This window comes from Panthera pardus, unplaced genomic scaffold (genome assembly GCF_024362965.1).
Source record: "Panthera pardus isolate Hobbes unplaced genomic scaffold, ASM2436296v1 HiC_scaffold_13, whole genome shotgun sequence".
NCBI classification, from domain to species: domain Eukaryota; kingdom Metazoa; phylum Chordata; class Mammalia; order Carnivora; family Felidae; genus Panthera; species Panthera pardus.
In genome coordinates, this window is record NW_026526688.1 from 55,311,586 (window position 1) to 55,338,943 (window position 27,358).

At 40.8% G+C, this 27,358-nt stretch overlaps 1 protein-coding gene across 2 annotated transcripts in view; it reads right to left on the reverse strand.

The window, feature by feature from the left end:
- Window positions 1-27,358, reverse strand: part of GALNT7 (polypeptide N-acetylgalactosaminyltransferase 7) — a 146,703-nt gene that overhangs the window by 22,816 nt on the left and 96,529 nt on the right. For both annotated transcript variants that reach the window (XM_019440996.2, XM_019440997.2), the window contains exons 3-5: window positions 6,352-6,518; window positions 1,470-1,600; window positions 1,140-1,219 (exon numbers count right to left, since the gene is read on the reverse strand). In XM_019440996.2, the coding sequence (XP_019296541.1) occupies window positions 1,140-1,219; window positions 1,470-1,600; window positions 6,352-6,518 (378 nt within the window). The remainder of the gene's footprint in view (window positions 1-1,139; window positions 1,220-1,469; window positions 1,601-6,351; window positions 6,519-27,358) is intronic.

The following is a 27,358-nucleotide window of genomic DNA, read 5'->3' on the forward strand; positions in this document are numbered from 1 at the left end:
AGAGAAAAACCTATAGAATTCTGACATGGGGGAAGTGGACTTGAGACAGATGCGGTATTCTCTGCGGACCATGGATTCCCATGGGACGGTGAGGGTGGGGGGGTCACCGGGGCGTACGTGGGAATGCCACAGGACCCTGCGGAAAACCACCTCCTTATGGTGCCTGAGGACTGCTCGTTTTCACCTGAAGAGGTGAAGGTGTGTTATCTTTCTTTACTTCTCACAATTCTCAGATTTCTAAATAAATAGTGTAAAGCGTCCCGGAGAGATCTCGGCTTGAGAGTTTATTGGCTGTTTGAATTGGGGCAAATTAATTAACTCCTCTAGGCCTCAGTATCTTCTTCAATACAATGGAGCTAATAATATCTATCTTGCAGAGGTGCTGTGAAGATTGAATCAGCGTGTGAAAAATGTTCATGACAGGCTTTCAGACCAAATCCATGGATAATTAAACCCCCCAAAGTTCTTCCTTTGATTCACACCATTCGCCCCAGGGACAGATTTTATTTCCCTCGATTCTGAAACAGTCAGAATTCTGGACTAAAAGCAGCGAAGGCTTTTGGAACTAGGAGATTAATGCTGCCTTCTATTGTTCAGACGCTTCTGTAAATGTGGTCATCGCCACATTTCTACCGCATGGCTACCTATTTCTAAACTTTAAAGTTTCTACAGGAACCCAAAGCTTTGACACGAGTAACAGCTGCTCCTTTGTATCTAAAATCGTAATTCAAAAAGGCTTAAAAAACCAAGAGGTATCATCTCAAAGCATGTGCCTTCAAGTCTTTAGCACTGTTATCACAGTGTAGAGGGAACAATTAACGTCACTCTCAGACAAAGCTTTTGGAGCTACAGGGTTTTCTGTTCACTAACCCAACCACAAGATGATTCTTAAGTGAGACACCCTACACTTATCCCGAATGCTGGACTGCCTGCATCCGAATCAGCTTCCAAAGGATCCGTCTGGCTCCAGCCCAGAGAACCACCGGCCGAATGACAATGCTTAAAACGCAGCGCTTGAGGCGCTGAATGGAACTAGAATCAGGAGAAGGAGAAGAATATTATTTGTCCTTCTCGGGCAAGGTTTACTTTTCACCCAGGAAAGAAAAAAAAAAAAAAAAAAAAAAGCCAAGTAACGTTACCTGTCCTTAGATATGGGAGCTACGAGCGGTGCATACCAATTAACTGCCACCTCACAGTGGGCATCAAGGTATATCAAAACCTTAAAAAACAGAGGCAGGGAGAAAGAACACTCTTCACATATGGTACATCGCATATCACACACAATTTAACATTAGATGCTAGTAATACATTAGCATTAGAGTCCATTCTGACATAGAAGGTATCGGTTTAATAAAGCCAGCATTTCGTTTCAATTAAAAAAAAAATCTGAAGGGTACTTAAAAACGGATACGATCTTTTAGTTACCAAATCCAAGATGTTAACATTGTGAAACAGCGAATGTTTCCTACCTGCCCAAGTTTAGCCTTCTGGGCACCAATACTTCGTGCTTGAATTAAACCTTCTCTTCTTTCGTTTCGAAATACCTTCACTAAGCCATTCCACAGCTTAATATAGTCATCTAGTTTTTCTTTTAAGTGTTCTATGGATAAAAGAATTCAATCAACATAAATGATATTTATGTACATAAACCGGTTAAACTCTAAATTTTCTCAAAAAACAGGAATAGGCAACAGGTACTTTGTGCAGTCCAGCTGGTCAAACAGATTGAATGTTTACAGGGAAGCAAGGTAAAGTGTATTATTTGAGTTCATTTTTTTGCTTAATATGCCTACAGAGAGCTGGTTAGCCTGACAGTCATCAAACACCTCTCCAAATGTTAAATATATAATGACTATGTCAACTGACATGAAAACTTAAAAAAAAAAATCTGCATATTAATGTCATATCTAAAATCCTTAAGGCAAACATTTTGGTTACTTTAGCAGAAGTAATGGTTCCAGAATTCTGAAGATACACGGGCTATAAACAACATTATATAACTTTATTGGAATCTACATAGGGTATAGGTTAAAATTGGTCTCCGGGCCATCTTTCTCTAGCTATACTCAGTGGTGAAGGTTGAGGTCTTGGTGTGATAAATATAGTCATCAAGTTGCCAAATAATAACCAAAGGATCCAATTTTCTCTGTATTGTGGGTATCAACAAGTATATGTATGGCTTCATGTACATGTGTATGTATATATATAACTACCACGTATACATAAGTAAATATTTAAATATAAGATTTATGTATAACAAATAAACATATACATATATTTGCAATCTGGTAGAGGAAACTTTGTCAAAACAAAGACACATTTGCCAAAGTTTCCACCTTGGTTTCCCAGTTGCAAGAGAATAACTTTTTTTTATTTTTTAAAACTGACATCCAAATTAGTTAGCATATAGTGAAACAATGATTTCAGGAGTAGATTCCTTAGTGCCCCTTACCCATTTAGCCCATCCCCCTCCCACAACCCCTCCAGCAACCCTCAGTTTGTTCTCCATATTTATAAGTCTCTTCTGTTTTGTCCTCCTCCCTGTTTTTATATTATTTTTGTTTCCCTTCCCTTATGTTCATCTGTTTTGTCTCTTAAAGTCCTCATATGAGTGAAGTCATAGGATTTTTGTCTTTCTCTGACTCACTAATTTCACTTAGTGTAATACCCTCCAGTTCCATCCACGTAGTTGCAAATGGCAAGATTTCATTCTTTTTGATTGCCGAGTAATACTCCATTGTATGTATATACCACATCTTCTTTATCCATTCATCCATCGATGGACATTTGGGCTCTTTCCATACTTTGGCTACTGTTGATAGTGCTGCTATAAACATGGGGGTGCATGTGTCCCTTCGAAACAGCACCCCTGTATCCTGTGGATAAATGCCTAGTACTGCAATTGCTGGGTCGTAGGGTAGTTCTATTTCTAGTTTTTTGAGGAACCTCCATACTGTTTTCCAGAGTGGCTGCACCAGCTTGAATTCCCAGCAAGAGAATAACTTGTCTGTGTCACTATGAGCCCTTGAAATTGGTCCATCACAGCCACAACTAGCTCTTGGATCTCTAAAGATGTTTCTTGGGGACACAAAAATTATTTTAAGTTGTTTAAAACTTTGGACCATGAATACATAAATAACAAAGAAGATATATTTAGAGATGAACTAGTCAGACTGTACACTTAATACTTGACTCATTTTTAGGGAGCAATACACTTATACATGGGTATTCAGGATTGAGAAGAAAAAATCAACCTTTTTCTATTTTGGCATCCAGTTTTCATGAGTAGCATAAATAAAATTCTCATGCTGAATTATATTTTTTCCCCAGAATAATCTAGGTAATTTTTCCCTTCAATTTAAGTGACTTTTTTTTTTTTTTTAATCTTACCTTATTTTTTTTCAGCTTGGTACAATCCTAAATTACTTTTTAAAAGCACCCTCTGAATTGCATTTCCACGTTTTTTTAATTTAAAAAATTTTTTAAATTTACATCCAAGTTAAGTAGCATTTAGTGCAACAATGATTTCAGGAGTAGATTCCTTAGTGCCCCTTACCCATTTAGCCCATCCGCCCTCCCACAACCCCTCCAGTAACCCTCTGTTCTCCATATTTAAGAGTCCCTTATGTTTTGTCCCCCTCTCGGTTTTTATATTATTTTTGCTTCCTTTCCCTTGTGTTTATCCGTTCTGTGTCTTAAAGTCTTCATATGAGTGAAGTCATATGATATTTGTCTCTCTGCATTTCAGTGCTCTCTTGACTATGTAATCTAAATAAATTTAAAATATATTGTTATGGCCAGAAATGAGTTGATGGCCTGTGCTTCAAATTTAGATTCTTAGTTAAGATGGTCCAAAAGGTAAGTTGGTCAGTCAAATGACTTCTGGCTTCTTTGGGATCTCACACCGTGGTAGATTCTAATCATGTTCAAAACATTCGCCTCTCCTCGGGGAATGATTATTCTCCCCAGCCTGCTGAAAGTAGGCTTAGACCATGTGGTTTGCCATGGCCAACCTGCTGTGGACAAAATGATGTGAGGCACTTGTGAGCGGAAGTGTTAAAATCCCACTAGTGTTTCACCATTCTCTCTTCCTTTGCACGAGGCGGGCAATGCATGAGTTCAGGCTGCCTTGCAGTGAAGGTGTGGGGCATTGCTGGGGCTGAGCCACAGAAAATGCGTAGTATGAGCCAGAGAACTGTATAACTCTGTGTTGTCATGAGCCACTGAGAGTGTGGAGACCCATTTTACCTCGGCCCCACTTGGCCTCAGCTGGCTGACGTACAAGCATAGAGGAGTGTGCTCTATTTAAAGGCCCCAACTCTTGTTTAGAGAGGACACTGTGTTTTCCAGAAACCCCAGTGTTATAAGCAGCCAGCTCCTTGTGAGGTTTGATGTTAGTAAAGTGTTTTGTCTTTAAAGGAAAAATGGTAACTCAAACTTTTAGTTTCTGAGTATATCGGGGAAAGAACAAACCAAATGTTCGCTCATTAAGGATAGGGCTGACAAATTTTACGGTTGTTATGAAATGGGGAAAATTAAAGGCCTTCTGTACTTCTGTTCAAGGGGAGCGCCAACAATGCCTCTCTGCACTCTGCAAGATAAGCAGGTCCTGCACTTGACTGCTATTAAACTGCGTTATAAGAGGCTGAATGTTAGAGCACTAATCACACAAAATAATTAAAGTCAAATGGACAAAAAAACTGAAGTCCAAATTCTGTTCTCCTCTCCTGAAGCCAAGCAGTTATTTTAGGATGGGAACACATTTTGGTGTATCTGCACTTTTTATTAAAGGATATGCTAAGCCTCTGCTTGTATTAATAACATAAGGCTTCTTAAAATCCACATAATCACATACACGAGATTTCCCAAAGTCATTTTTGTAGATGTAGGTTTTCGTAAATCTAAAACACTGTTGGTACCAACAATATCACTTCAAAACATATTTTCAAATATTTATCTTGAGACAGGAATCGTATTCTTAATGAAAGCCCTCCTGTCATAGAAAATTGCAGTCAAGATGTCTAAGGTAGAGGGCATCTGATAGGACTAAACATTTTAAAAGATTACACTTTTTAGTGTAATTAAAAGTGATTAGTTGAAAAAAGTGCTTAGTTGTACAAAGATGAGGGGAAAGGGAAATAGGCCTTATTTCTATTTCTTCTCCGTGCTGACATCTGTGTAGATCAATATTCTGATCATGTCCTTGCAAAAACAGCAGAGGTTTATCTAGACTGCGAGAGTTACAAATTAAGTTTTGGAGAAAGCTTGTGTAAAGCCATTCTGAATGGTATTTTCAGGCTACCCGTGGTCTGTCTTCACCTCTAATATATTCACTTGTACACAAAAATTCTCTGCGAGACTTATTTGCCAAAAAAAAAGCAAATACCTTGTTGTTATTGAGTAGCCTGAGTGCTTTGGTCAATTTTCAAAGAATCTAATTCAGTTTTATGACAAGCAAAGACTAGTAAATAAATATCCAGATCTGGGTTTCAGCAGCACCATTCTTTTTCTTATTTAGCATGCTGATTTGGGGCCTGAACTATAACATTATCTATCTTCTAATACTTGTGCCATTAAGAAGATATATTCCGCTTACAATAAATGTTAATTTAAAAAACCCACTTATCTGGGAAACCACTGCTCAATCTCTCTCTTGCCAAATTGAACCAAGGTTAACCAACACCTCCCTAAACGCTGTAATAGCTGGCTCCTTAAAAAGAAGAAAAAATACAACACAATTTCCTTTTATTCAACATACTAAATCAAATACAGAACGAAATAAGCTGTAGTAGATACTTCTATTATATATAACAATGGTCCGCGGTGTCTGGTCAAATTCAATGTTTGTATCATTGTTCAAATGCAAAAATTAGGCTATTAAATAGGTATATGGATTTCAGGTTGACGGCTATGGATGGAGCGTCTCGTAGCAATACAACATAACACAATTGCCCTTTTCAGTCTTTCAATAAATGATCTTCATGGCCCCATTTTTGCAAAATCCAAGGCCCAAAGAATTGGTGTAGTGTAAGATGGCAGTTAAATACACAGACTTATGAGCCTGTAGATTTGGATCTGTTAACTAGTACCTCTGTGACATTTGACAAGTTACTGAACATCTCTGAGGCTCCTGTGTAAAATAAAGATAACGACAGTATCCATCTCAAGGATTATTGCCAGGATGAAACAAAATAATTTATGTATGATGCCTGGCACAGTGCCAGCTTGGTACCAGATGCTATCAATAGATGCTAATTGTTAATTTTTAAAGACTAATTATTTTAAAATCACACTTTGCAAGTCTTCATAATTAGCTTATTTCATAGAAAGTCAATTTTCCACAGCCATTACCTTTATTACTGAAATCATCAATTAGCACAATTTCTGCTAAATATTTCCTTGGAGTCCTTTTAATGACACTGTGGACCGTTCTCATGAGGGTTGACCATCCTTCGTTGTGGAAGACAATGACAACGCTGGAAGTGAGCAGGTTTTCATCATAATGCCAATACTTGCACCTGTGAAAGGAACATTTAGTCATGTTTATTTAGAGGCAATTGGTAATGCCTCTGCAAACTCACTGCGATTAGGTTTTCTGGTTGGATTGAATATTACTGACTTAAACGAGGGAAGCGGATGAAATGCAACCTTTTACATTTTAACAGAAACGCAAAATGGAAGAGAGAAGATGCTACGAGATGAAGTCACTCACAGAGCAGCTCCCTAACCACTGGCATTTGCTGTGTGGTAAAGAGAATTAATTTCTGAATGTATGCGTCCCCGCCGGGGGCACTCCAGATTTTCACAGCAATCAGAGCTGGGCTTTTTTCCCCCCATGACTTAGATCTCAGTTTACTCTCCTTTTTAAAACTTGAGTTTCTAGTGCACAGATTTATTTCACTTGCTGTGTATGAACCACCACATAGCTGGATTTGAAAGGTGTCCTGTTCTAATGTGGCCAAAACCTTCAGGAAAAAAAATGAAATAGGCTGACCTATGGCATATAGCAGACATTACAAAATTAACTGTTGAATGAATTTTAAAAATCCTAGTAATCTGGGGTGCCCGGGTGGCTCAGTCAAACATCCGACTCTTAATTTCGACTCAGGTCGTGATCTCATGGTTCATGAGTTCTCTCTCTCCCTCTCTCACTGCCCCTCTCCCGCTCGTGCTTGCTCTCTTTCTCAATACAAATAAACTTGAAAAAAAAAAATTCCTAGTAACGTTTAGTTATTAGATTAGCTAAAGAAGATATTTAGCTATTTTACACAAAACTATTTGACACAACTACAGTAGGAATAAAGTTGCCAGGAGCCTTTTTCTAATTGAAAGGAAACTCAGAACAGGGCCTGATAAAGACTCAAGGAGCCAGGGAAGGTTTAGTGAGTTTCACAAAAAATACACACACACACACACACACACACACACACACACACACACACACACACCAAGCATATATACATATATATGTGTGTACATAGACACACACATTGATATTTGTTTGTTTTTTTAACGCCAAAGCTTTTCACGAAGTAAATAAGCTTGTTCCCAAGATTAAATTTAAAGCCATAAAAGCAGTAATTAACCTTATCAGCTTGATAACCTATACCGGGAATTAGAATAGGAACCATTATTTAAAATAGGTCCTGGTCTGATTCAGATGGAAACAACCTTTTCTCCAAGTGTGTATTTTCCTTTCAAAATTGTTCTAAATTATTTATGTTCTTAAAGGTTGATTTTTATACAAATGCAGATTGAGTCCGGTAATCCACTTAAATCTTATTTCCTATATCTGCATTTTCTCATTAAAGGAGTATTAATTACCCATTATGCTCATGCTCTCAGCTAGACACCAGAGCTGCAGCACTGAGAGGACAGCACGGTCTCTGCCCTTATGAAGCCATGGTCCTACAAGGGAATTAAGACACAGAGCAAATATTTGTACTTTCCAAGAGTGTCGATGCAAAAACCAGGGTGCCTACGACAGGTGGACCTCGCTTAGCCTCGAGACATGTGGTCAGGAAGGACCCCTGGAGCTAGTGATTTGATTAAAGATGATTAAAAAAAAAAAAAAAAAAAAGTACTAAGCCCCAAGAGATGGGGAGGGAGTGGGGAGGAAAAGATAAGAGCACAAGAATGAATCGTGTGCATATGATTGCAGGTATTATGGGAACTTGGAAGATCTATATCTTTGGAACATGTAATTAAAATACGAAAAATAAACATAAGTTAAAGAGGAAAAGTTACAAAGAAGGACATTTGCGGTAGAGGAAATAACAGCATCTACTTATTATGTGCCAGGCACTATTCTGTTTTACTTTTAGTAACTTATTTAACCTGCGAATACCACTATGAGGTTAGTACTATTAATATCCCCATTAAAAAAATTTTTTTAATGTTTATTTATTTTTGACAGAGAGAGAAAGACAGAGCATGAGTGGGGGAGGGGCAGAGAGAGAGGGAGACACAGAATCCGAAGCAGGCTCCAGACTCTGAGCTGTCAGCACAGAGCCCCACGTGGGGCTCAAACTTACAGACCATGAGATCATGACCTAAGCCGAAGTCGGACGCTCAACCAACTGAGCCACCCAGGCACCCCTTAATATCCCCATTTTATAGATAAGGGGACTGAGGCTCAGAAAGAAATGATTTGCCTAAGATCACACAGCTAGTAAGTAGTGAAGGCAGGAAATAAACCTAGGCTATCGTGAATTCACAAGAAATCTTATTAAACATAAAACAAACGTAAAAGAAAAAATACTAGCTATTCCTATGTATGAATGGCTAAGAACTGATCTAAGAACTGTTGATGATATTGAATATCATTTCAATACAAGGCACCCATGGAGCATATTGTTATGTGATGGGAGCCCTCTCCTCTCCTCCCCTTTGCAGCCAGGAGATAGCCCCAGGAATGGGGAAGGACTGGTGGGGTATGGCACCCTATAGTGACAAGTTAAACCAAGAGGGCTTTCTAGTGTACCCCAAAGTTGAGAGGGTCCAAATATTCTTTCAGAATAGCAACTTAAAAAATACAGCAGTGGAGGAATGCAGATCTTGAAAGAAGATGTGATGAGTGCTTCTGGAGAGAAGCAACCCAGGCAGATAGGTCTAATTTTAGACGGTAGGAATAACAGTCCCCCAAAACAAACTGTAACTCAGATAGATGGAGGCTCAGGCAACCTTGTTCCTTCTCTGAGGACAACCACTGGGCTTAACACAGCAGAACCGGATGGCACAGACACCAATCAATTTATAACAGACACGAGAATTGGTGAAAATATTCAAGACATGGGAGGACACTTGGGACTTGCTGATTTCTAAGGCAGAAGATGACAACTTGGGGAAATAAGCAGACAGGGACTCTGAATGGCAGACAGAAAGGAGTTGAAAACACACAGAGACTAGAGGAGGGAAGGCAGAGGTACAGTGAAGACGGGAGAGAGGGTCCCATGAGGGGCACCGTCACTGTCCTGGGGAACTGCATAAGTGGAGACAGTTTAAAGATCTGGGCATGCTACCTTGCCTTCTTCCACAGGACAAGGGGAGAAGAGAACTGGAATAGAGAGTGTTGTCTCGCCTCTCCATCTCCTCTTGCCTATGTACAGTTTGGAAATAACTCCAAAGATGTAAATGAGATTGTGTGCCAGTAACATCTCTTGGTGTATACTTTTCCTATTTGTCTCAAAAATTACAAAAGCATTATATAACTTGTGCAACACAGAAGGTTATTAAGGTGGAGGTTCCCTCCCTTACCTCTCCTCAACTATGCCAAATCTCACATCCTAGGAGAAATCACTGTTAATAGTTGGCTGTGTATTTGTAAATTTTTCTTATGCAGGCATATAAATGAGTATGTATGTGTGAGTATATATATATATATATATATATATATATATATATATACACACACACACAACATATTCAGATGAATATGTATAAATTCTTCTTCCATGTGAATATGTACAGATTTATCATATTATCTAAATCTTTTTAACTACTGCATAATATTCCATAGTATGGCTGGTCCATTATTTAACCATCTGCTTACTTTTCCACAGAAAAGGGAAGGAGAAGCTTTTCTAGTGAGGATGGGTAGAAAATCTGGAGGGAACAAGATGGGAATAAAAGCAGATGGAGAAAGGGACTTGTGCCTGGCCTCCAGTTCTGACCTTTAGGAGGAGACCACCCCACAGGGTGTGGCTACAGCACAGAACAGAAATAATTCTGATGTGTATTCAGGCAGAGAGAGTTAAAGACAATTCCCTTTTCCACCTATTCTCTGCAGGCTCCCTTGGCTCTAGGTTGGAGCCAGAGAGCCTAGGATGTCCACATGCTTTCCATGGGAACATGGAAGGTAGCTTAGAGTTAAGATCCACGGGCCTGCTGGGAGTCACCACGGTAAGGGGTAAGATGACATTTAGCAAAGTGATGGGGTAGAAGGCTTAGCCAGGGACTGGGCCGTGGGGTTCAGAGGATCCACAGTATCAGTGGAAGCCAATGTAGAGTGAGTCCCTGGAGTGGGGCAGATGTCGGAAGGGACCATGTGTCCCAAGGGCAGCAGGAGAATTGACCAGAAGTTACTACGGCAGGGGTTCCTTCAGCAGCAAGTGCAAAGACGTCATACACCTGGGAAGACAGGAGAAGGCAGCAGAGATGGAGGGTAAACAGACCAGAAGTACCCATAGCACCTCAAGGATGCAGGACCCTTCTATCATCTGGATGCTACAGAAGAAAGGAAGATGAGATGAGACCCTATGGAGGAGAAACAGCCCAGAGAGGGAGTTTGAACTTCAGGCTGATTGGCCACTAGCCGAAAGGAGACCTTTAAGCCAATGCAGACTGGGTGACTTTTAATTACTAGCTTTCACTGGCCACCATCAGCCTGAATGCAGGTTCATGAGAAAGTTTAGCTCTTTGGCAGCTTCTCTGATTTTCCATTGTGAGATGAAGCCATTGAGTGGAGCATACAGAAAGAGACCTTATAATATACAAAGCCTTGATGTTAAGACTTGTTATTGAAAGAAGCCCCCATGGTACTGTAAAACCCCCTATTTTGCATCCTTTCTCTCACTTTACTGGTGGAGAATTTGTAATCAGTTCTAATAAGAAGGAAGGCCAACTGAAGCAAGAATGCCACATTTAAGTGGATGGGTTATGTTACAGACTTTGGACTAATGTCTGCTCTCTGGCGCCTCATCTTCCAAGAGAGCTTAAAAATCCTCTAACGTCAAGGACAGTAGTGCTTTAGCATCATCAAGAGACTGTTCTGGTCGCAAATATTCACATTCAGATTATGGGTTTGCAGTGATTAATGCTATAGTTATTCTTTAAAGTCATTTAACACAGTATTCATGGGGGCTATGTGGGCCAGGTGCTGGCGATCAGAAGAAAAGATGGGAATAAAAATTCTCACAGTGACTCTTCTAGAACTTAAAAAAGTAAATTTCAACCCAAAAGTGAAATGCCTGTGTATAATTTACTTGTATTCCCTCAGTACCAGATGTTTTTAAGATCAGTAGTTTGATACATGGCCTTGTTGTGTCTAGACTTTATCAACAAATAATATCTAATTCAGCAGACTATGAAAAACAGTATTTTAGGCTGCAAACCTCTGCAATCCATAAAAACTATCATTAATCTACAGGGGTGTGTGTATGTGCGTGCATGTGCACGCACATATATGCATGCTTTTTTAGGCATAGGAAACAAATTCTCAATTTAGGAAACACTGTTTTTCTTTATACACTACCTACTTTTATTTTTAAATCAATTAAGAATCTTTCCTGTCTCCATCTAAAACCTTTTTTGCTCATTCCCATGATAAAAGGAAGTGGAAAATTAGTTATGATTTACATGAAACAGTGCTGACACCCAATGGTTGAATAAATTAGTAATGTAGAATATAAAATTTAACTCAGCATTCAGAAACCAATATACATTTTCAATGAAAGGAGAATTATCACTGTTAAACCAAATCACTCAAACTCAACAGACTGGGGGGAGTGGAATTTTACCCAAGTGTTCAGTTTCTACGTACTTTGATTGGAAATGACACAAAGTAAGCCCCTTAAGAACATGCTATGGTAGATTTTATTCCTTGCAGTTCATTACACGTACCAAAATAGAGAATCTGAGCGTCAAAGAAATTTATAAATTACACTTCCTGATCACCATTCTCTGGATATGCTCTTTTCGTCAATGTATTTCCCAGAAAAGCCTGCTATAATCCAGATGTGGAATTGCCGACATAAAGGTGCAATCTTACAACCCTTAATCTGGCTACAATTCCTTTACAAAAACAACTTAAAATTACACTGGTACTGGATATATTTTCTGCAACAATATCATACTGCTAGCTCACAAACCCCTACAACTTTTCTCCCCCAATTACTGCTAAGCCTAGTGTTTCTCATTCTGTGTTTTTGCAGTTGAACTCAGCATAAAATACCTTGTTTATATTTATTTTGCATTTTTGGTTGGGTATGAGCTCCAGCAGTCTCTGCTCTCTTAACCATCCTTCCTCGTTTTCTATATGGAAAATTGGATTAGTATGGTTTCTATCTCTGGAGCCACTGTTTATATGGACGAATATGAGAAGGTCAAATATAGTGCTTGAAAGCTATGTGTAATCCTTAAGAGGTTGCTATCACTCTACTCATCAATTTCATCTAACTGCACTATCATTCACACTATATTTCTTTACCTAGTCCACAGGGATCTGAAAACTTTACTCAGCTATCCTACTAAATCAAGACAAATTAGGTATCACACAGTCTCCTGGTCCACTAATGTAAACGCATTTTTTTTTTAAGATACAGTTACTAGTTGGTTTGATTCCTTTTCATAGACTCACACTGGTACCTAGTGAAGGTGACTTTTTAAGTATGAATAAGTGGTCTCTTCTAGGATCTTAAGAGTCGTCCATCAGTGTCAAGTTTCCAGAACCAAACATTCTCTCTCCTCTGGAAAATGTTTAAGGCAGTATTTTCCCACCTCCAGTTCCCTAAAATCTCTCCTCTTCTTCACAATACCTCCGGATTATTGATGGTACTTCCTTTCAAACTCATCTGGTAAGTTCCTCAGTATCTAGTGCTAGACGATGCTTTAAAAGCCTCAACTAAAATTTAATATACTTAGGTGCCTCCTTATTCTGTGCTCATTATATTTGAATTTAATTCCCTCTTAACATGCTGTTATAAAACTTTCAATATGGAGATCACTCCTTAGGCATAGCAGCAAATACTTGCCCAAGCTGGGCCAGAGGCCCCTTTCTGGACTTTGAGCTTCTGAGATTCTAGTTGGGCTCTTGAATGATCTTGTGAGGCATAGGCCGGGTAGCTATTTTCATGGAGAAAGAGAGAAGTAGAGATAACAGTCTATGAACTGCAGAAAGAAAGAGCATCTGACTTTGGTTCGCAACTTTTCATTTCCTAGTTCAGTCAAGTGTATTTCCTGACCTTAGGTTCCATGAGATACTCCTACATCCTTTCTTCTTTTTTTAATGCTTATTTATTATTTTTAAAGGTGCTTTGTGGGAGATTTTATTTTTTTACACTCAAAAGACATTTTTGTAAATTCTGATACAGTCACGATTATACTATCAGAGTATTTCCTTGTTTTTTACTTCAATAGAAGGATTTTACTTAGAACATTGAGAATAATTTTTTTTCAAATGTGTGAAAGTAGAGTTTTATTTTATTTTTAAAAATTTTTTAAAATATAATTTATTCTTGAGAGAGAGCGAGAGAGCACGATCAGGGGAGGGGCAGAAAGAGAGGGAGAGGGAGAGCTCCCTGTCAGCATAGAGCCCGATGTGGGGCTTGAACCCATGAACCGTGAGATTATGACCTGAGCCAAAACCAAGAGTTGGGGGTGCTGACTGAGGTACCCGGGGCACCCAAGGCACCCAAGAGATACTCCTACATCCTTTCAGTTAATTGCTTGCCACCCCTCACCTCCACCATTTTTTCCTTTTTTTTTCTTTTAGCTTAAGCTACTTGAGTAGATTGGTTTCTGGCAAATAATTCATGTTTAACATGCTACTCTTGATATTTTGGTAAACTTTCGTTCATTATGTATATGTCTTCACAGAATTAAACTTAGAGATTTTTCACTATCATTGAATCAATGAATCAATCTCTTAAAATTTGAAATTACCGGAGATGTTCCTCAATGATCATTGTTGAAGTCACAGAAAGATGAAGTACAGGTGGCCTTACTACAGGCCACTATTATCTGGTACGTCCTAAAAATAACTTGTATGAACGTACAAAATTGAGCTTAAGAGAATTACACATGCTAACCAAATAGGAGGCTGATATGTTAAACTGATGTGAAAAAAACCCCCACAAATTTTCATGTAATGTAGTCACCACTACAATAATCTGCCTACAAATTCTGATTACAATTGGAATGTTGCTTGGTGAGATGGAATCTGACAGTCTTACTGGTTTTGAAAGCTCCATGCATCTTCATCCACAATAGGGTTTGCTGAACAGAGTAAATTCCTATTGGCTGACTCAGGTCCCTTCTCCCATGGATAGCTGGGGGTATAATGATCACATAGTTTCTTTGGCTCCTCTATTCTCATCCCGTGGAGATGAATTCCTTCTTAGCAATGTATTCTTTCTTTTACAAGGCACAATAAAATTGAAGCTTTTAAACAATAGAATACCTCGATGCCTTCAAGAGCTTGTATTCCCTTCCTTGATTACTAGAAGCTCTAAGATGATCTACTTCCTTTCCTTCAATATTCTTATCAATTCCTCGTATTAGTTGCTCTTCCCTTGAAGGTCAAAATTAAGCCTATCATAATAGAACCCACTCTTCCTTAACCATCTACAACATGAAAATGTCAGCACAGCTAATCGTCAGAGGTTCTGCTCTCAGCCAAAACAGAATTTTCATGTATTTTGTTAATACATATCGGATGATTTGATCTCAAAAAATTTTCTAGGAATACCCCTTTTCTCCATGTTGTACTATATTACAGAATACCACCCATTCTCTTACTTAGTGAATTAGATATTAATGAACAAGAGAATAATAATCTTTAACTTCTGCTCTATTGGGGTTAAAGGTCAAAATCAATGAACACAGAATTAATGGTCGGGTCTACAAAAGTTTTTTCAAGTAGACCACCTTTCAGGATTAAATTAGGTAAATTGAAAACACACAGCTGTCTGCCACACTTGTTTTGGAGTTTGGTGCATGGTGCCATAGTTGGAATGTGGGACACCAGAATGGGTATGAAGGAAAGGAAAATGGGTTGCTTTAGCTCAGAATACCCATAATCTCTATCAGGTCCACCCTCCCAATCAGCTCAATCTAAATTAAAAAACCCCACAGGCTTGCTGTGTGTGCCAGGTTTTAGGACAAGTGCCCCCAGTTCTGTTCAAGTAGTGTATTTAATTCTTTTTTTTTTTAATTAAAAAAAAATTTTTTTAACGTTTATTTTATTTATTTTTGAGACAGAGAGAGACAGAGCATGAACGGGGGAGGGGCAGAGAGAGAGGGAGACACAGAATTGGAAGCAGGCTCCAGGCTCCGAGCCATCAGCCCAGAGCCCGACGCGGGGCTCGAACCCCCAGGCGCCCTCGAGACACCCAGGCGCCCCTTAATTCTTTTTTTTAATGTTTACTTTTGAGAGAGACAGAGAGAGACAGCATGAGCAGGGGACAGGCAGAGACAGAGGGAGACAGAGAATCCAAAGCAGGCTCCAGGCTCTGATGTCAGCACAGAGCCTGACGCAGGGCTCGAACCCGTAAACCACGAGATCATGACCTGAGCCGAAGTTGGACGCTTAACCGACTGAGCCATCCAGGTGCCCCAGCAAGTAGTATATTTAAACTTTTCTTGGGATGGATCTCATTTCCCAGGGTAGAGATAAGGTGTGCAGCTTTTTATCATGTCTAAACCATTAACGTGTTAGAGGAAAAGGGGGGAGATTCTTGGCAGAGCAGAATGACTAGGACCAGAAACACTCTAGCTCATCTCAGCTGATTCTTAAGGCAAGAAGCCACAAAAAAACATTAGTAAAGACCACTGCTTTACATAGCTTACGTAACAAAGAACAGGGCCATTATCTATCTGTCCAGACCACTTGTGAGCTCCTGGTACCCAGGGCTAAATAAATCTGTATTTATTTCCATTCTCTCTAACCTCTGAGGTTGCCAGTTTCCTGGCACCCCAAGTTAGTGGGAGACAGCTGTCCAGTCATTAGCCACGACAGCTCAGCTGCCAGTGATCCTCTAAACACAGCCACAGTATGGTTAGAATTCACAGCTCCAAAACCGCCGCAGGCCTCCTAAAGCTTACATCATCTTTGGGCCACTCAGCGTACGGTCTCTGTGACAACCTTAGATAATATGTACAAAGCCTGGGACGGAAACCTTCGAGCGTGGCTTTGGAGAATACCTCCATTTCAGCTCTTTCCACCCATGTTCCTCCTCAATGAGTGTCCTGACAGACGAGCCAGGCGTGAAGGGCATTTTCTCCATTTTGAGATACTCTCCGAGGTGATGGAGGAGAGAAGGTCACAGTCGACAGGGGTCAAGAGTGGTTCCGCAGGGATGAGTGTATGTCCCTTTGGTGAAGACGCTGCTGGCCTCAGCCCAAGGATTTAGCCCAAGGACCTCAGCCCAAGGATTTAGCGAGCACGGCCTGTGTGAGCAGCAATGGAAAGCCCCTCACCTCAGCGAGCCACAGAGAAGGAACCTGAATGACCTTGAGCAACCCAAGGTGATTCATTCCCGAGTGTGGGTTCAACAATCCCAGTGGACTCCCGGAACTTGGTGGGAGAATTTGAGGGCTCTACAATTCTAGCAGAGTGGACAGTACCTGAGTCAAAGAGTGTTTCTGCTATTGATTATTGTGATCTCATTTTATCCCAGAAACGTAGTTCTAACAGCTCTTCTAGTTTCCAAAGCACCACCATACACATCACTATCTCCTCTGCGTTGCACAGTAACCCTCCGGGGTACACAGGACAGGCGTTAGTATTATTCAGTTTCTACATCAGGCCACTGAGGCTCCATGAGGTTATAGGACTTGCTCAAAGTCACCATCAGTGACAGAGGAGAGATTTAAAAACGAATCCTTTGACTCTAACTTTAAGGTTCTTTCCTTTAAGCCAAAGACTTACAAAAGGATTACTCACACAATATATACTTAAAACAAAAAAAAAAGGGGAGGGGGGAAATGACTTCTTTCTTTTCACTCAATACCCAGGGGCTTCGTGGTCACTAACAAAATGACTGCACACAGTTCTGTAGATTTCTGCCTGATTTTAAGGATTGAGAATACTAAACAAGACATCAGGGCAAGCTAAGAATGCTGAACTATGTCACTGGGTAAAGGTCTTCAAATGTTTTTTTTTTTTTTGAAAAGGAAAACGTACATGGACAGATGTGTCCACTTAATGATCTGAAATGTCAAACCATAATTTAAGAAAAAACCTGGCAAGGAATCCCATGAATGGACATATGTTCATGTGCATATCTCTGAAACTCTCTGGGAAGGGAAAATGAACATTTCACAGTGTGAGCCATATGTTTCTAGCTATATTGGACTCTAATTTCAAATATGAGCTTACATGCCATATTCTGATTTTATAGAGGCACCAGCTTATCAAATACCAATACCTCTGAGCTGAAACAACCAGTAACAGGAGTAAGGATCAAGTTGGGTGGGTGCCAGTGTGTGGGTAATGACACTAACAGCATGAACCAACACAGGTTTGCATTTGCGGCTTATTCATTTATGCTGTGCCTTATTCCACAAAGGACTTTGAGCAGCTTACAAGCACAGAGAACGCAAAAATATTATGAATGTTAAAAATAGGAGGGGGAAAATGGATAAAGAAAGAATGAGGGGAAAAAAAAAAGGAGGAATCAAGAACAACGTGTTAAAACTACATACCAGTGGGCCAAGGACTCCTGTGTGCACAATTCTGAGGCACGGTTCACAAAGAATACCCTATGAATAGCACTGCCCTGAGCTAACCAACATGGTAGTCTTGGGTGCCTTCCTGTCCCTCCTTATTAATGGACAGGCCACAATTTGGCTTGAATTTCCTAGCAGGGAAACCTGGTCTAATCCGTGTTTAACAAACCAGTTGTTCAGAAGTACAATATTCTTGCTGTGAAGACCAGATGGGAGTTTTTTCTAAGGGGTCCTCCTTATGGCAAACGCAGCAGTGAGTTTCACTGGGCTGTTATTCATGAAGGCTGTCAATGGAGACCAATGGCATTACACCAAAATACAAGTTAGTAAAAACAGTTGTGCAGAGACCAAGTTGGGAATTTAAGTTCAACACAGATTTGAAAATCACACTTTGCAAACATTCTTTAAAATGTTTATTGAGTCATCTCCTCTTCCATGTTTCATCATTCAGTGAGTATATGCCTTCTCAATGTACTCGCATTACAAGCAGGAAATCACATCGACCATATGGAGGACTTGTATTTCTAAGAGCAAATTTCGACACTGCTAATGACTAAAGAGGTATGAGCTTACAGTGGTAGCATGGTAACTTTAGGTTGGAGTTAGTAAATAATTTCCCAACAAAGAATTGTGAGATATTGAAAGAGTTATCAATATAGGCTGTATGGTATTTACTTGTGGAAGTCTTAAACATGGACTGATACTAATGTTCCTACAGCAAAATGAGGAGATGCACTAGATCATTTTTTAAAGACTCTCAACTATAAAACTATGATTACAGATGTGGAAAAGAGTACATAATGTACAACAGTTACCATTTATAAATTCACAGAATATGCAATTTCTGGAGCTAATAAGAATATATTAACTCTTCAGTAATTTATCTTATTTAAGGTATTAGGAAGGTAGGTTGTTCATTTAGCATGTAATTTAATGGACACACGAGATGTTTAATAAGTATTGTGGTGAAGAAATCTGGTAATACTATTTTGAGAAATCATTAAAGTAGTCTACCTCTTTTCCTGCATTAACTGAATTACCTTTACTTCTCTCTTACATCTTTGCTTTGTTGACATTTTCTAGAAAATCAAATCGTCTATTAGGAGGCTGATGAGTCACCAAAAGTGAGTTGGAGTTAGTTATCAACAAGTTTATGGCTTAAGGGCGCTTGGGTGACTGAGTTGGTTGAGCCTCTGACTCCTGATTTCAGCTCAGGTCACGATCCCAGGGTTGTGGAATCGAGCCCCGTGTTGGGCTCTGCGCTGAGTGTGGAGCCTACTTTGGATCCTCTCTCTCTCTGTCCCCCTCCCCTGCCCCCACATACCTCTCCCCTGCTCGTGCACTCTCTAAAAGAAAAAAGTGATGGCTCAAACATGAGATAGAATTATAAAGTAAGAACTGAAAGGATATGCTAATTCCTACTCTAAAGATGGCAGAGGACAGGAAACCTCAAACCACAATTCTGGAAAACATTTTAGTTTTGGTTTTAGTTTTAGTTTCCTTGGCAGGAAACCCAAGAACTGAACACATGTGAACATCAGAAGTGAGGTACAGTCAATCGTCATCTGGAGACCGTACTCTTACCAATGGGTTACCTTCTCTCTTCAGAGTCCCTGCGGATAGGATAGGGGAAGAAAAAGAAGAAAAAAAAAGGGGGTGGGCGAGGAAGGAAAAAGAAAAGAAAAGAAAAAAAAGAAAAGAAAAGAAAAGAAAAGAAAAGAAAAGAAAAGAAAAGAAAAGAAAGAAAGAAAGGAAAAGAAAGGAAAGGAAAGGAAAGGAAAGGAAAGGAAAGGAAAGGAAAGGAAAGGAAAGGAAAAAGAAAAGAAAGCCAAACAAATCTGTTCTGTGTGAGATGGAAGCCAATAGAGCAGCATAGACCAGGGATGCTGTAGACCATGGAGGGGAGACTCCAGAGTCGAAAAACATTACCAAGTAAAAGGAAACAGCAATTAATCCTTTGATTTAGTGATTCCACAAAGAAATCTGTCCAACTGAAGTAATCAGCAGTGGGCACAATAATTGACCCACAAGCTTGCCCAATGAAGCATCCTTTGTAATAGTGAGGAATTGGAAACGACCCAAATGTCCCCAAATGAAGGACTGGTGGAATAAATTCTGGTCATCCATGCAGTGCAATCTTTTTTTTTTTTTTTTTTTTAAACCCTACCAGGGGTAGGTGATTCTTATTTTCTTCTTTTAAATTTTCTATTAAACATATGCTTTCCTTTTTTGAAACCTTTACAAATAAAATTGCTACTGAAGCAGCAACTACAAGTGAAAGAACGTTACTTGGCAGCTTTGTAATCAGCAACCCCTGGGCAAGAGGTCTGTCCCGATAACTCTTTTCTTATTAAAACTATCACATTAAGGCTTTCCCCGGAACCAGAGCTTTACCTGTGTAACAGACTTAGACCAACTTTCGGCACTCGCTTTGTAGCCAGAATGCATCTCTTCCAAAAAGTGAGGGCATATTTTTAAAAAAACATTACTGTTTGTACCCATTCACATTTTGATTCAATAATGGGCTATTTGAGGGATTGGCAAATCATACTTAAGGTGCCTCTGCATTTCATTTCTGCCAGTTTTTTCCTTCCTGATACTAGTTGGTTACTCCGCCAAATTCCACCTGACTATAAAGCCCTTCTAGATAGTTGCTATCATGTCATGATAGAGCAAAAGCCCCCTTAGAGCAGAGCTGCTACGTCTAGACAAATGGGCTTAAGTGGGAAAGGAAAACACAAAGATAATAAGAGCTCTGTTGGAAGAAATCTTTTATGAGGGCCAGCGGTCAACTTAGGGAAGTCTATAAATCTAAATAGGAAAGCCAGTTCTTCTCAGTTCCAGTATGGCGTTTCCAATATTACTAGATATGCTTGATTATCACCATTTCAGAAATAAAGTATTTCACGTGGTGCACAAATGATACCTCTTTAAAATCTGCCAACAGCCTTAGAAATCCTGAATATTCCAAAGCAATTCAGGCAAGTCCAATTACGTTTCTCAAGAGTATAACAGTTTGGCTTTTCAATTCCTTTCTAGAGCTATGAGTGGACATCACTTCCCAGGAATCTAAAGAACTGTAGTGATTTAATACATCGACTGCCTTTTTAGTTCCTCCACTCTCCGAGGGCTCCTCTGATCCGCCGTGCCATTGCTGACAGCCTGCTTGCATCTGAGGGCCCCAGATTAATGTCACGGTGCTAACCTCCATGGTGACCTTTTGTACTGAAGCCTTCATGAAAGAAAGGAAGCCATTTCTGCAGCTTCCTCATTACCTGAGATACCAGGACGCAGAACACCATTTTCCTCCTAACATTTTTATTTACAAAATGCTTGTCGCCAAAATAAAAAGCAATTTTTTTTTCAGTTGCTAAACTCAAGACCTTACAGGAGCAATTTAATTGAATCTCTTGGATACCTGAAGTCTTGCTTTCTGAAGCGGATGCCAATCTATTGAAGCTTTTTTTCTGGGGAGCACAGACAACTGTAAGGGTTACTGCCACCTTTTAAAGGAGAAACGCCTAGGTGGCTCAGTCGGTTAAGCGTCCGACTTCGGCTCAGGTCACAATCTCACGGTCCGTGAGTTCGAGCCCCGCGTCGGGCTCTGGGCTGGTGGCTCAGAGCCTGGAGCCTGCTTCCGATTCTGTGTCTCACTCTCTCTCCGCCCCTCCCCCATTCATGCTCTGTCTCTCTCTGTCTCAAAAATAAATAAAGGTTAAAAAAAAAATTTAAAGGAGGAAAAAAAGGGGCGCCTGGGTGGCTCAGTCAGTTAAGCGTCAGACTTGGGCTCAGGTCATGATCTCACGGGTTCGTGAGTTCAAGCTCAGCGATGGGCTCTGCTTCCCATTCAGTGTTTCTCTCTCTGCCCCTCCCCTACTTGTGGGCTCGCTCTCTCACTGTCTCACTCTCTCTCAAAAATAAATAAAAAAACGTCAAAAAATATTTTAAAGGAGAAAAAAGTGTACTTCTTTCTATTTACCTCCAAATTATTCCCACCTTAATTTTAAGAAATTTCTCTATGAAATTATCCATATCCTTACCTATTGGCAATGACATTGTTAAAACTAGTGACTATACTTCAAAGCACATTTTATTAGCATTTTATATTTTCAGGTTCTGGTAGTATGCACACACTTACATTATCTTGTTCTTTTATCCACAGGAGTTATGTCAATAACTTCCCCCAAATCAGCTGTGGGACAAGGTCTCTCTAGTTTTACTGGACCCCAGGAGTATATAAACCCTTCCCGGATCATCCCTGCAACTACTTCTGATCCTCAAAAACCATTCATTCCTTCCCCTGCCATTATTACAATTGGACTTCATGGCCATGGTCTTTTAGACTTTGTTGTTTCTCTGAGACCAAGACTGAGGTAACAGGGGTGATATTCTTTTAACTATGTGCTTCCTGGAAAGAATTTATGTCACTTCTCCTGAGGAGGGGAGATAAGATTAGTAAGTATTCCTGATATTAGTCTAGGCTAGTTATTAGGAAATTAAACAGATTGAGTACAGCATCTAAACATTTAGGTAAGGGGATGCACTTGCCTGAGAGTGTCCTATCTCATTAAAGGGCCACCAGTACCTTTGAAACTCAGATTAGGTGTGCTCATCAACAGAGACTATTTCATCACTTTGTCTAATAAATATTCTGAACAGTGCAGAAAACCTCCCATGTTTCATCGCCCATGCCACTGACTGCAGGAGCCTCTGTTGAGCACATCCTGGCAGGATTCCAGATTCCTTCCCAAGATCATTTTAGTAGTAAGATGTAGTAAAGGAAGTGGGAGTGAGGTGGGGAAGGAGGGGTGGGAAGGAGGCAAAAAAGATGAACTGTGGAGGTATATTTATAATAACTAGGCCAGTTTATGTCCATTCTTTAAAAAGAAAAACCTAATATTCTATACTTTTTGGTATTGACATTTCTAAAAGCCATTATCGTATTTCCTTTCCGGCATAAATTAGGTAAAAAAAATTGGTTTACTAGAATTACCATTTTCAGTGTTCCTAAAATTTGCATTTACCATTAATGGGATAGTGAGCACGATGTTCTTTAACGATGTATGAAATATTTCTATGAATAACCTGGGCTCCAGGTTCATACATACAAATATATTCAAACATATTATGCGTGGAATCTGTATTTGTTAATTTGCGTACTCCCTAAATTTTATTTTCCACCCCCAAATCAATTCCTGGGACACGGTTACAGTCATTTGAGAACATGTGCACAGCAGCCAAAAAAACGTGAATTGCAATTGAGTTGCCTATGTGAAGACACTAGAGGGTACTCTGCCTTCTTGTCGTCACTCTGACAACTGTAAACAGTGTCCTTTTCTTTGGAGGGTGGGTGATGGGTATTGAGGGGGGCACCTGTTGGGATGAGCACTGGGTGTTGTATGGAAACCAGTTTGACAATAAATTTCATATTAAAAAAAAAAAAAGATGTGGAAACCCTCAATGTCTGTCAATGAATGAATGGATAAAAAACACTCTGGTATAAATATACAATAAAAAAATTATTCAGCCATAAAAAAAATTTAAAAAAAATAGTGTCCTTTTCATAGTCTATTTAGGGCCATCTCCTTCTCAGTTTTGTGCTTTTTGTTGGTGATTTCATGGTTTAAAATGGCTCCCAAACATAGTGGTTAAGGGCCGTCTAGCGCTCGGAAGTGTGAGAAGACTGTGTCGTGCCTTATGGAGAAAATACTGGTGTTAGACTGACCTCCTTAAGACATGAGTTCCAGCGCTGCTGGCCATGAGTTCAATGTTAAGCTGCAACACTATATGTTAAATAGGGTGTTCTTAGAAACAAAACACACATATATCAAGGTTAGGTATTGATCAGCTAATGAACCGATGTGACCGGAGTCTCACAAGAACCTAACCCTGTGCTTGCCCTAGGAGCAGTGCCTCTGTCTGTATGTATTCCTAGCCCCATGCTCACGGTGACTTCAGAGAACACAAACACCTTGGTAACAAGGACTGACTGCATAGCAAAATGCACACGAACAGAAATTCAAGTTCACCAATAAGGACGGCTACAAAAAGTCAGCTATAAAGTCTGTCACACCTTTGCACCACCCACTATAAAGGGAAAGCATGATAGGTGGATGAATTTTTGTCTTATGGGCTAGTGCTGCTGGCTGCGTTGTAACTGCAAGCAACTTGCAAAGATTTAAGAGACAGAGACAATCACATTCTCTCAATTAAAGTGAAATTCATGCTTTGAAAACAATTATGATGATGCCAGAGAATAGGACTTTAACCAGGAGGGCCATAAAAAGGCAGGGTAAGTGAGGAACATTCTGTAAACTATTCAGGGATACCTTATATAATAAGGAGGTGCCTGAGAATTACAGGAAGCTGCCAAAAGAAGAGAAGCAGGACAGAGTCAGAGAAAGAGAGGTCTTCGCCACTGAGCGGTGGGAGTAACCAAGAGCCTGCCACTCAGAAATGCACCTGTTACACACACTGTTTAAAGAACAGTGTGGTCTCTTGCTTAAATGACGGTCTACACTATAAAGAGATGCTTAGAGTTAAAAGAAAAATCGGGTTAAAACATTTCTAAGTTTAGAAATGACAAAGGTGCTTATTATTATGAAATATTTACAGACCTAAGCCCTACAGCCCTGATGCATCTTCCTATTTTCTTCACCTAATGATACCAATGATAGCTTCATCACCCAGTACTTTTGAGCAAGTGTTTCTTTTACTGTGTGCTATATCAGGGACTCCCTTTATGTTTTCTCACTGTCTTTAGGACTATTCCTCCTCTTGTACAGAACTGCAGGATGAAAGACAAAGATGAGGCTGGGAGCGCACACCTAGCATGACGAGACCTATGTAGGAGAAAAAGCTTCTGTAGGCTTCTTACCCCCCAAGGATGAGGGTGGCTTCCAACCACTGGGACCTCCATCCAAGCAGCAGGGCTCATGTTACCTACTGTTTTACGCCTTCACGTTCTTTGGCACATTTCATCCTCACGATGATGTTATGAGCCAAGTATTTTACCCCTATTTGCTAGAAGAGGCCAGCAAGGTTCTCTAGATGTCAACTATCGTTCAACTCTGTGTGGGATCTCCAAGAGGTACTTCCTGTGCCCTCATGAGCTCAGCACTCTCAGGTACTGCCCCCTTTTGCCTCTAGCTCAGGATCATCAGGGGGTGCCCTGTGGCAAAGGGGACTCAGCTCCTGTGAGGCTGGTCCCACCGGTGCACCTGCTATAAGTTAGGGACGTGTCGAGGACACCTGCCAGGCTAAGGCCATGGTTTCGTGTTGTTTCAGGACCCACTGGATGATGATCTGCCCCCAGCTTCGACACACCCTCGAGTGTGGGAATCTGCTGTCCCAGAGTTCTGCAGACATTCTAGCGAATGTTTTTTTGTATCATCTCCTTGGTATTTGAGTATAAATGAGTGCAGGGGCCAGGCAGGGAGCACGATCTAAATGACAGGCACTGTACAAACACTGCTGCTCTGCTCTGGGACCACACTCAGGTGCCTTTCTGTTCTCTCCTTATGATGGCTGCTTCTACGTTAGATTTAAGCAGAGACCCTTGTTGCAAATAGTTGGGATTTTAAACACCTACATTTGAGGGGACAGTCACTTTGGAACTTGACAACATACTCTCCTTTTGTTTCTAAGTATAAAAACGTTAGTACTATAAAAATGTCTCAAATATTAAATTTAAAATGACTGCTCTGGGGGTGCCTGGATGGCTCGGTCAGCTAAGCGTCCGACTCTCGATTTCGGCTCAAGTCATGGTGTTGTTGCGTTTCCTGCGTTCGAGCCCTGCATTGGGCTCTGCGCTGACAGAGGAGAGCCGGTTTGGGATTCTCTGTCTCCCTCTCTCTCCGCCCCTCCCCAACTCGTTCTGTCTCTCAAAATGATAAATAAACTTAAAAAATTGAAAAAAAAATATATCGAAATAACTGATCTGATAAACAGACCTTCCTGATCCTTTACCTGGTGTGGTAAATAATCCCAGAGACTTGCATGCACCCCTGGCCGCCACGTAATCTCGGACGCGTACTCTTTGGACTTCCTGTTCCTTTTCCACAAAATGTAGAAATGGTACCGGAGACCCCCCTGGCTCCATTTAGCTCTAAAATTTTGAGTCTACGAAATTCGTAATGTCTTACGAGCATGTTTCTTGAAGTGTCCAAGCCATGCCCTTTAGAAGCTGCCACGTGGCTCTGAAAGTGCCATCTTGCGCACTTGGCTCCCGTGCGCCGTGATCAGCAGCTTATCTGTGCGGTCTGAGGCGTGAGAGGAAATCAGACACCCGGATGCAGGATGGTGACGGAAGGGGCAAAACCAAGGACGGGAGTGTGTGGGAATCCAAGGCAGCGTGGGGGGGGGGGGGGGGGGAGGGGGAGGGGGAGGGGGGGGAGGGGGGGAGGAGGGGGGGAGGAGGGGGAGGGGGGGGAGGAGGGGGAGGAGGAGGAGGAGGAGGAGGAGGAGGAGGAGGAGGAGAAAAAATAAGGGCCCACACCGCCATCGCTACAGCCATAAACAGCGCATCCTTGCTGCCTACGTGGTGTTAGCAGGGCGCTAATCGTACCACGAGACTTAGGTCAAGTAGAAGAGGCTGGTGAGGGGTGGGAGGGAGGGAGAGGAGGGTGGGGTGGGAGGGAGGGGAGGGCGGGTGATGGGTATTGAGGAGGACACCTTTTGGGATGAGCGCTGGGTGTTGTATGGAAACCAATTTGACAATAAATTTCATATATTGAAAAAAAAGAAAGAAAAAAAGAAAGAAAAAAAAGAAAGAAAAAAAAAAGAAAGAAAAAAAAAAAAAAAAGAAAAGGCTGGTGAGGCCGAAGCACAAGGTCGGAGGGAAGTATAGAGAGTGATGAGCTTATACAACAAGTTTTTGTTTTTGTTTGTTTAGGTTCAAAAAAGTGTGAATATATGTACATAAATGTATGGGAAAAGAACTTGAATATTCAGCAAACAGCAGCTGCCTCTGGAATGGGAGAGAGGGGACTCTCTTTCACTTCTTAATCAAGGTGGCAAAATGGGTTTCCTCCGACTCCCCGGAGGTGACAGACAAAGGTCAACAGGAAGAGACATTCGCACAGCAGGATTAGATCCTAGAGGTGCCAGCAGGGTTGAGTTTGGCAAAATAAAACGGCTGAGTGCCTCCCTGCTAATCCGTCCCACTCCCCTTCCTGCTCCTGGGGAAACCAAAGAGGGCTGAGCCTGGTATCCTGGCAGCCAGTCTGTTCTCTCTGCCAGGCTGGGCATAGCACTGAGGGGCTGGATATCAAGTGCAAGTTCTGCCAAACAGAGCATATACTGCTAAGGTGCAGGAATCAAAGCAGCGCTTGCCTCTGCTTGGCTACCGCGCCGCTTAAGCTAACAGATCCGGTATCTATTGTTACTTTCCAAGAAGAGCTGTCGCACCTGG